The sequence below is a fragment of the Schistosoma mansoni genome, chromosome W (genome assembly GCF_000237925.1).
Source record: "Schistosoma mansoni strain Puerto Rico chromosome W, complete genome".
In the NCBI taxonomy this organism is placed as follows: domain Eukaryota; kingdom Metazoa; phylum Platyhelminthes; class Trematoda; order Strigeidida; family Schistosomatidae; genus Schistosoma; species Schistosoma mansoni.
Window position 1 is genome coordinate 53,284,410 of NC_031502.1, and position 11,536 is coordinate 53,295,945.

At 37.3% G+C, this 11,536-nt stretch overlaps 1 protein-coding gene across 1 annotated transcript in view; it reads right to left on the reverse strand.

Annotated features, from left to right (window-relative positions):
• Smp_076010.1 (hypothetical protein) overlaps window positions 1-5,650 on the reverse strand; it is a 17,385-nt gene extending 11,735 nt beyond the window's left edge. Inside the window, exons 1-2 of the mRNA XM_018790146.1 lie at window positions 5,591-5,650; window positions 2,924-3,045 (exon numbers count right to left, since the gene is read on the reverse strand). Coding sequence (XP_018655518.1) covers window positions 2,924-2,993 — 70 coding nt within the window. The 5' untranslated portion in view covers window positions 2,994-3,045; window positions 5,591-5,650. The remainder of the gene's footprint in view (window positions 1-2,923; window positions 3,046-5,590) is intronic.
• Window positions 5,651-11,536: the final 5,886 nt, after the last annotated feature.

An 11,536-nucleotide genomic window follows, 5' to 3' on the forward strand; every position in this document is an offset into this window, starting at 1 on the left:
ATATGACCAACCAATTAGTATATATCATTCTAATGACTTATAGATTGGTCATCCAACCTTAATTGTATCAACTTCAAAGTTGGGATTATGTGTATAAAAACCGTCTTACTTATTAGCATTCAATTGAAGCTAGACCACCCTGTAAAACCTGAAAGCACTGGGCGGCCGTTTCGTTCTCTTGTGAGACTCCTCAGCAGTGCTCATCCAGGTGTGCTTCCACGTTTTCCATGGTTATCTAGTTTCAATTGACTCACGCTTGCAACTATGAAAAATACTAAATCTCCACAAAACCCCTTCTGAAAATGTTATGCTAGTCGATTATCAAAAAACCGAAAATTTGAAATAATTGTCTATGAAATTCAGAATGTATACACATACAGCAGCTGAGATAGGATGAAATAAGCTTTATTATGTATTGGTTGAATATTAGTACATTGACAATATCTACTTATCTTGTCCACTAGCACTAAATTACTTTAATTTTTACAAAATCAAGCATTTATTTATTACCACTATTGTTATTATTATTACTAAAATTTCAAACCTCGACTTATTCGTATAATTGAGACACCATGAGAGATAATAAAAATCAACTATTTGTTAAAGTACAACGGCAATTGGAATGAAAAAAGTGTACACCTATCCCATAAGCAAGTGGTATAAGAAAAAAGTGAATAGAAACTAGGTCTCATTCACTGATTAGTTAGTATATTGTGACAGCAATTACATTCTTCTGGACCATCGAGCTATATGGCTTAAAAACAACGGTACACATGTGCTCCTTAGAATTCAGTTGACTGAAGAAAAAATAATGGAACAAATCACACAGGTAACAGTTTTGTATGGGTTGATTGATGTGCTTGATCTAGTTGTATAGACTATAGTCTTGGTATGCATACGCCAATGATAAAAATTACTAAATTTGGTAATGGAAGATCAAAATTGGCGTTTTTTATGTAGACAAGCATTAAGGATGCAAAAGGATTAATTAGTATAAAATCATGGTCTACGATCTCCTGCCGATCACTAGTGACCATAAAATGATTTGTTTACTTAGATTTGTTATACAGAATTTGTAAAATAACCTATAAGCCGAAAAACAATATCATAAAACAATGGTAACTGGTCAATTCCAAAATGACAAGTGTTATCACTGTTTCCATGTCAATTGTTGTTTCCGATTTATTCAAGATCATAATAATCCACTTCCTTTTCAATACGTGGAACAATCGATAATCTAATAATCTTAACAAATAAATGTGAATGGAAGTCACATTATCGTGTTAATAAAGAATAGAGGGTGGAAAAATGATCACATGACTGTCAAACAATAAATGAAGAATTGAATCCGGAATAAAATCGCCAATTTGAGAGAAATTCCGTTTCTCTTTTGCTTCTAAGCTAATACATATATAATTGCGTTTATTAACTGAAAATAATAAGTCTGCCAAGCGTGAAAGCAAGACGTTAACTCTAATCACTTATTGCGCAATACATATCATTGTCTTAACTGACTACTGGATCTATCATTCATGTTACTTTTTGCATTCTATAACATGGAACGTTTACTGTGTAAATGGTCATGACACGCTACACTTGCTTAATATAATAAGGAATATGAACACCATATTAATCCCCAAAAATATATTTTTTTATATATGATCTATCTTTAACCTCATATCGACTATTAATGAGAACTTCTTTCAAGATTTACAAGAACCTAAACAACCTAACATAATTCTGTATTACAAAATTATACCTATCATATCAGTCAGTCAGCTACAACGTAGGAAATAGTGCAAATAACTAATCAACTACATACTATTGGGATGTGTACTACGGCATAAAGCTACAATATGGTTCCTAAAACTGCTTAATTACCGATCATTTTGTCTGTTACAATATTTATGCAGCAGGAAATACAAAATAATTAATAGCAATCAGGTCATCTTATATTGTAAATAACGAACTACTAAATGATACCACTAACTTGCTTCGGAGACTATGAGATTGTAAATGGACAAGCAATCAAACTTAATCTCATTTTATTCAGATTTAGAGAAATTGCTCGTTTGCTTGTACGCTGATAAATAGAAGAAATCGTAAGAAAGAGAGGCTGATACAAGTTTCGTATCCGTTAGAAATTTGCACGCTAAGTTGCAATATAATACGGATTCTAGGTTATGAATCGTATCATGTCCCAATACCAAAGGACCTCATAGCAACTTGTAAGTAGAAGTTCAGTGCTCTGTTTAAAAAAACACAAACAAGATTCCTATACTATTTAAGTGCCCTTTTAACTCGATTACACAGCCTATTAGGAGATCACGTGAGATGATTAGTGTTGATACAAAAAGTCGCGATCTAACACTTTTCATTCAGACTGAAATCTGGGTAATGGGCTATGGGGGGAATTACAAGGTTTAAGATAGCACTTAGTGTATAAGATACTGACACATTAAACACTCATCATAATAAAAGCTTACCAAAGTTTTTAAAAAAAATATAAGGATAAGAAATTAACTGACAGAAAACTTAATATGGACAATAAACATGAGTGTGTGGATATTCTGTGTCTTTCATGTTTCTGCAAAACTCCCCGATAATCCGTAACATTTTTGGTACACCCGAGTTACTCTAGTACTCAGTTACTACTTATCTTTTCCATTGAAAATCTATCTCATATAAGATCACTTGTGAGAATTCATCAAAAATGTGAAATATATACTAAACAATCAGATCCCAGTGTTAGCTTTGCCCTTAAGATGACTCGCCATAATATATGCATTGCGTCATAAGAAAACACAGATCAATGGATGAAAAATGGCCAGAAAAATTACATCAGGATGTTAACAGCTAAGGCATAGGAGAATTTTTTATTTATCACGGTAAAAAAATATCGAAGGAAGAGTGTTGAACATACCCACACTTGAAATATCTTCTTCGTTGATCACTTCACCATTAATATCGACCAATTGCCAGGCTTTCATCATGATTAAAAGTGATAAATAATTGTTTCTTCAAAATAGGATGAATATATTTTACCTAAAAGCATGATAAATTTAATTATTCATATTTATCAAATAAGGCGACCAAAAACTAATTAAATATGTTTAAAAAGTGTGCACCTATATCTTAAGCATAGAAAAACGGAAACAAATGAGGTTTGCGCAATGATCTACGTTACATCAGGACATCGTCAGGAAACTAACAAAAAGATAAATAGAAGAGTGCAATAATATCAACCGTATAAGAATATTTGCACCATAAATATTGTTCAAAACCAAAGATTGAGACCAAAGAATGAAAAGTACGGAACGACCCAAAAGTTAAGATCAGGAGGGGATAAATAGTATATCTATCTGTATTATTACTACTACTAATACCAAAATTGATTTTGGACCATATCACGCAGCATTTATTACGACTATCACAAAACTTTCAACGACAAAGTCTGTGTTAACAACATAATAATAGTCAGTGATTATGTGGATTGATCGCACGTATCGGTCTGGTCGTCGCTACCCTTTTTCCAACCTACTTCTATGTAAGAGAGTATTTCAAAACAAAGTGAGTTGTAGAAAACGGTGCAGCTCGCATGTTACAGCTTTATTTCAACCTAGTTTGTAATCGGTTATGGCTTCGCAGGTTTATGACAGGTTGGTTATTAATTTTTGAACGCATACTTACAAGGCGTTTACATATAGTGAAAGTATCGAGTGATCAACCTAGGATAGAGGACTATCTTTGCAGCAGAAGACGTACAAATAAACTAGATGTAATTGAAACGAAACCTGTGAAAAGTGATTTGTCCCAAGGAACGGTATTTTCTCACTTATTGCCCCAAATACATGTCGATGAATTGTTAAAACTGCCTAGACTGTCTGTATTCTTAATTTTATATTCAAAAATTTGGGCGATAATACGTAGAAAAACTAATAGGTCGGAGCCTTTAGCTCAATCAGTTATCATCAATATAAAAGCTCGCATGGATGTGTTGGCCTGTTTTCAACCCATATATTACTATGACGAGATGAAATTAACACAATAAACAGCAAAGCTAAAATAATGTACCAGTAGTGATAATGATAAATGTCGAAAATTGAGAAGACATCTCCAAAGGATAGAGTCAGAATGCATATTTAAAGAAATAATGGAATTTAAGATTGAGAGAACGATAAAGACAAAATGCAGCTGCGCTAATGTGAAAGACTTTGGGCAATACTATTCCAAGTCTCGAGCAGAGAATTATTCTGATTTAAATTAACTAGTTAGGTTGTTGATGATTCGATTTTTACAAGCCAATTATAGACAGGTTATACATACTAACATCTGTCACCAATGCATCATACATGGGAAACTGCTGTCATGTGTTTTAGAAAGAAACGAGTGGAGAGTAATCTCAAGATATGGCTCGAAAAAGACAGCATAATACAATTTAGCGACTAATTGGGTGTTTCATTTGATTTAATCATTTCACAGAGCCTATAAATATTTAGGCACAAATATGGTAGTAATTATACACTCTACATACGTGAAACTTTATCAATACAACTTCAACCATGCATCTAGTCCATATTTCATTCAAGTCGAATAGTTCATAGCTTAAGTATTACATCCGTGGTAGCACATGTGAACGTCTCCTACAAGGAGAGATTTGTATTCCAAGATAGTCTTTGTGTTGTCGCAGAATACAAAGTGATTCAGTACAATGATTTGAATGCTACGATTTCCAAACCTCCCCTTTATCTAGAACTACTCAACTGTGAAGCAGCTGTAATGGGTCTGCAAACTATTATCGAACTAACGCAGGCTGTGACTTCATTTTTCCTTCTGAGTGGTCAACAACTGAGAAGCTATAACATAAGAAGGTACAACCTCTGACTGGTGAATCCTTTAGAGAGAAAATTAGATGAACACAAAGATACTAGCTGTAAGGGTCAAGACAAGCTAATAGACCTATCATCCACATAGGAAGAGACTGAGCGTGTTCTGCAATAAACTCTTGAAACGAGAAAATATTATTCTTAGCATTGTAAAAGTGTTTTTTGGAATATTCTGAAGCTTTGATTCTTTATTTATTAGAGATCCCTTGATATCTACGCCAAAGAACGACTGGCATATCCCTCAATGGAAAAATATGACTTGCCGCCAAATGACGGTTATGACGCGTTATATTCAGAAAAAAGGATTATCGTGCTTAAAACGAAATCTTCTTCGCAAGTTTCAGTTTTAGTTTGGGAAGTACAGGAGGCTTGATGGACTGAGTTAGTCCTGAGAATGCGACCATCATGGTTTCTCAGTTGATGGAGTTAAGTTGGAAATAACTTTAGGGGAGACTTTAGGCACCGGAACACAAAACAACATGATAAAAATAGGTCACCTGCTTCATGAAAGAAACATTTCTCCGGATCAAAATAATGAGAGGTATTACAGATAATAGAAATGCACATTGTTTTATCACCGAGTTTACAAAATATTATCTTACGAAACTAGAAACAGAAAGAAACCAATAAAAGCAGGAGGAACCTTGCGTCTCAGCTTCTGTGTAACATGAGTTGAAAACTGGGAAATGTATGAATAAACTCACAAAGAAGGGTTCTAATAGGAAATTTCCGTGACCTTGAATCAGCTGTACCCAACTCAAATACGATTGGTCACTATTTTGAAATTATGGCTACGGTAAATTTTAGATACTACATAAAAACAAAATACAGCGTAACAAAGAAATAATCATCAGTGTCAATTTCAAAGTAGTCACGAGTTTTTAATCACTTAAGGTTGATTCTATATTCTTTAGGCATATTGATGATTTGAGATTATTCGAAAATGTAATGTTGAAGCGGTGTTTGTCATGCTTAGACTGAATATTTACGAACAAGGAATTCCTAATTGAAAAGTAGAAAGGATTCATCATTCCGACTCTTTCTGAAGTTTAAATTACTTCATTGTCATTTTTCTTCGAATCATAGGTGGCTGATTCCAATTCATACCTTTCTTTATGACCATTAATCTGTTTTCAGTTGCTTCATTACACAATCATCTGATGTTTGTCAACTCAATGAGTTCTGATCACTACTTCAAGGTTCTGGAACTTTCTCTCCCAAACTAATTTTATCGGAAACAAAATTTTTATGACTTTATCAACCCTTTTGAAATCTTCGCCAAATCATGATACATATATTCATCTTTAATCACCTTCGCATGTGTATGTCAATATCCGTAATTACGTTGATTATCAAATATTTGAGGTTGCAAGCAGATGATGAGAGCCTAACGAAATAGAATGAATTCATTTAATTCTACACCAATCATCGATATTTCTCACTTTAAAAAGTATAGATAAATGAACTCCACCAGAACGATGAGAAAAATCTTATGCTTAACGGCCTTCACATTGTACAGGTTCAGAGAAAAATGATCCCCAAAGAAATCTGAGTGATAAGAGGAAATCCTTCATGGAATTAAAAGTGTGCTTAACAGATGTCCACAGCCTACAAAATAAGACGGCGAAGCTCAAGACAATGATGGACATAGAAAATCCCGATGTCATTACCATCTCAGAGACATGACCAACGTCAAACGTGTATGATAGTGAAATTCAGTTGTTCGTTTTCGCCCAGTTGGACTGATGGATGAAACCATAGGTGAAGTGAGTTTATCCCGCACACGAAAACTACCTTAACCATTCGAGCTGTTGAGACAGTGTTACATGATTCAGGGACATGAGAACTGGTGCACCGCAGGCTGAAATGCAAACGGCAAGATATTGAATTGGTTGTAGTATACCTCTGTCCACAATGTGTAGTAGATGACTTCCTCCAATGCAAACTTGAATCTCCGTGTAACAGGAGTAAAAGCCTTATAGCAGGTGACATTAGTGCACCATATATAAACTGAGGAAACTTAGAGGTAGGGTCACCAATAACAGTATTTGGCTGCAAATTATTAGAAACCACAATGGCCCTAGATTTATTCCAGCACATTAGAGATCCCACCAGCTATGAACTACAAAACTCCTCATTTCTCTTGGACCTAATCTTCACACAAAGTGATGATGTCTGTCAAACAACTTTTCCCCCATGTCTAGGGAAAAGTAATCATTCTGTCAGACTGCTCAAGTTCATAGCTGAGATGGTCTATCAAATAGTCGCATCGTCCCGTCCTAAGATATGGAAGGCAGATATGAAGGGGATCAACTCTGCAGCATCGACTGAAAACTGAGCAATCGACTCAGGGGCTTCAGCAGAAAAGGCATGGACTTATTTCAAATAGTTATATAATCAAGAAACTCGAACATTTATACCCTGGACAGTCTCAAAGAATAAAAAGCACATCATCCTTGGATCGGCGGGGATATTAGACATTTACTAAGGCGAATGGAGAAATATTGGAACGTTGCCATCAGTCTTGGCACACCAAGTGCGATCCAACGCTACGGGTCGGTAAGAAATAAGTGTATAGTTGCATTTCGGGAACCTTAGAGAGAATTTGAAATGAAGTTGTCACTATCTGCAATCAAGCAGCCTAAGAGACTAGTCTCGTACACAAATTACAGAACAAAGATGCAGTATTGGATTCCCGATTTTATTATGGGAGGGAGTGGATCTCAAATGATAGAGAATGATCAGAAAAAAGCAGAGGCTATGGCAAACTGATTAGGGACAGTTTTCACTCAGGAGCATCTTCTAGACGAAGAACTAGACTCAAATACACAGCCAATAGGCCGTCTGCTCACCGTGGACTTTGACAGAGACGATGTACTTACGGCCCTTAGTACCTTAGACACGGAAAAGTCAACAGGACCGAATGAATCACATTTAAAAATCTGGAGACGAATAGCACAATATATTGCACCCTCATTAACTGTGATACTCATTATGTTAATTGACCAAGGTGTGTTATCTACGGACTGGAAGGATGCAATGGACACCCCAATACATAAAACAGGACCAAGACAACTTCCATCAGAACACAGACCTGTCAGCCTCACCAATGTCGCAGCTAAAATACTGGAAAGAGTGAACAAAAGGACTATAATGACATTCGTGGAAACTAACAACTTGTTAAACGGCGGAAAACACGGTTTCAGAAAAGGTTTACCTCGCACAACAATTTCCTAACGGCAAAGGAGCAGTAGACAGAGTCTCCAGACAATGGAAGATCAGTGGATGTTGTCTACACAGACTTCGACAAAGCCTTTGACAAGGTGCCAACAAATAGAATACTACTGGAGCTGGAAAATCTAGGCATTGACAGACCTCACCCAAATGGTCTAAAGATTCCCTGGTGGGTCGTAGACAGAAAGTAAAAACAAATTCCAAGTGCTCGATCTGAAAACCGGCATTTAATGGAGTACCATAGGGTTCTGTCCTGAGTCCTTTACTTTTTATACTGTATGCAAATATACTCCCAAATATATTTCAGTCCCCATAGCTACTATACGCTGATGACGTGAAAATGTGACGATTATAACAGGAGGCATAGATGCATGCACACATCAGACGGATTAGGAAATTCTGATTGTCTGGTCTGAAAAATGGCTGACGTCTATCAACACAGCAAACTGCGTCTATATGCACTTTGGGATACAACGTTAAATAGGTACAGCATAGGGTAAGTGCTTGTACTTGTAGTCAGGTCTCACAAGGATCTTGGGGTGGCAGTGAGTCATGATCTAAAGACCACAGCCCACTGACACGAGGTTGCAGCTGAGGGGTTTAGAACCCTATGAGCTTTAAGACGGACATCCATCAAGTTAGATACTACCATGTTCACTACAATATACATAATCTTAGTGAGAACTAAGCTTGAGAAATGAGTTCAGGTTGAAAGCCCTTGTTTAAAAGGTGACTCGGATATCCTGAAAAAAGCACAAAGGACAGCTACCCGTGCAGTTACAGAACTCCATGTTTTGTCATACAAAGAGCGGCTTCAAAAGCTAGACCACTTTCCTCTGTGCTATAGCAGGTTAAAAGGTGATCTGATTTTGATGTATAGAATACTAAGAAATGATTTTGAACCTAATATACCCTCTCTTTTTCTTTCTACCAAATCGGGACGACTCATAGGACATAGGCAATTAGAAAAGCCAAGAACAAACAAAATACTTGTGGTATACAGGTTTTCACATCGAGTCGTTAATTCTTGGAACCTGTTATTCGAAGCAATGTTGTCCTTATCTTCAATTGACCCAATCGAGAGAAGCCTGGACACTCAAAGCAGCATACTAGCAAAAGAATAACAAAGGACATAGGCCTTCTGTCCCTAATACACAAATCTGAATTTAAAATGCGAATATAAGGAAATCAGGAATATATGTAAAAAGATTATAGCTAAATCCCGTACCACTTACGAACGACAGTTGGCATATGATAGCTGTACTTGTCCAAAGCGATTGTTTTCGTACGTTAAACGGCGAACAAAAGGAAGTGATGGTATTCCCGCGTTACCGTTATACGAAAATTCAGATTTACTGGCTGAATCAGATCTAGTTAAAGTTGAGACTTTTTCAAACTATTTTAGTGCAGTGTACTCCACGTGCATTTTTACAAGTACTTGTCCCGATCACACAGAGATACCAGCCATAGGGTTTGTACATGTGATTAGGGCAACTGTTCTTCCATTGATAACTAACCTCAAACCTTATAAGATACCGGGCCCCAATGGGTTACATCCACGTCTGCTGACTTCTCTTGCAGACAATATTTCAAGACCGATGGCGACACTCTTCTCACACTCAACTCCCTAGAGATTGGAAAGACGCTATAGTCTGTCCTATATTTAAGGATGGTCAGAGATGGATCGTATCTAACTACCAGCCTGTCAGTCTTACCAGCACAGTCGTTAAGAGGCGGCTGTGTTCGCCGGCTACGGTTGCCGTTAACGCGTGCCGGCTGGGAAGTTTCCCGAAGTCTTATTCGTGTCAGTCGCCTTGGACTTCGGGTAATTGCCCACAAGACGTGACCAGCCAGAAGTTTAAGCCCAACGAGTTTGTCGTTGATAAACACTCTTCTGATAGCTTGCTTCGTTTAGCAGCGTCTGGTCGTCTTTCCTTAAACTAAGGGACCATGAGGTACAACATAACAATAAAGAAATGAAATACAATGAAAATTACGGTTCCTTGGGAAACTTCGTCGTTCTTTTCCAGTCGTCCTGGAAAAGGGAAAAAATAGAACGTGTGAGTGCATGTCGAAAATACACCCGTACTTGCGTAAGGACACAAGATGAGCGGGAAAAAAAAAACTAAAACATTTGCAAACAGCGTAAAAGCGATCGGAAAAAAAGTGGTTTTTTTTGGTTTTTTTTTTATATATAAAAAAATATAAATAGGCTCAAAAAAATAAAAATGTTTTGTTTTTTGTTTTTTTAAATAAATAAAAAAATGAGCATATTAAAAAAATTTTTTATAATAAACAATGAAAGGGGAATTCAAGATAAAGCTTGTGTCCTACGTGCAATATTCGTTAAGATGTTCTGGAAATCTTACTCGTCTTCCAGAACGCGTTGTTTTAGGTTTATCTATCGACGTTGACGAAGTATCAAGTTGTGTGTCGGCTGTCGTGTAGGGTACTACGAGTGTAGGAGCCCGGTCGCACGATTGTAACGAAGGAAATTCGACATAGCTAGGGTTTCCTTATGAGTACGCTGCTTTTAAGCGATCGATACTGATGCTATCTTTCGTACCGTTCTTATCGACTACATAGTACTTAGGTTCGCGTTGAAGAACTTTGAAGGGTCCTTCGTATGCTGATTCGAGAGGTCGTCGATGTGAGTCTCGACGAACGAAGACGTGTGTACTATGTCGTAATTCAGGTTGAACGAAAACATGTTGATTGAGGTCGAGTGTGAGCAGGTTTAACTGAACGCATAGAGTTTGTAAGCCTACTCGTGTAAGAGTTTAGATCCATGTTCAGTGAAGAAGCTGAAGGATCTACGAATTCTCCTGGGAGTCGGAGTGTCGTTCCGTAAACGAGCTGAGATGCAGTGTATCCAATGTCAGCTTTCACTGCATTGCGGATACCTAGCAAGACGAGTGGAAGAGCGTCTGTCCACTGTGAAACGTTTGAAGCTGATAATGAAGCTTTAAGTTGTCGATGAAAACGTTCTACCAACCCGTTTGCTTGTGGGTGATAGGCGGTCGTTCGGAAGCGAGTGATTCCTAATAGTGAGGGCAGACAACGGAAAAATCCAGATTCGAACTGGCGTCCGCGGTCTGTAGTGATGGTTGAAGGGCAGCCGAAATTTGCTACCCATCGTTCGACGAAAGCGCGAGCCACTGTTTCAGCAGTAATGTCCTTAATCGGTACTGCTTCTGGCCATCGAGTAAAATGGTCTACGCATGTTAAAAGATATGAGTATCCGTTTGAATCGGGTAGCGGTCCTACCAAATCTAGGTGAACGTGGTCGAAACGAGAGTCAGGGGTTTTGAAAGAGCCTAAGGGACATTTGTTGTGTCTTATGACCTTAGATTTCTGGCAGCTTACACAGGAGCGTGCCCACTCCCTCACGTCTTTATTCATGCCAGGCCAGCAAA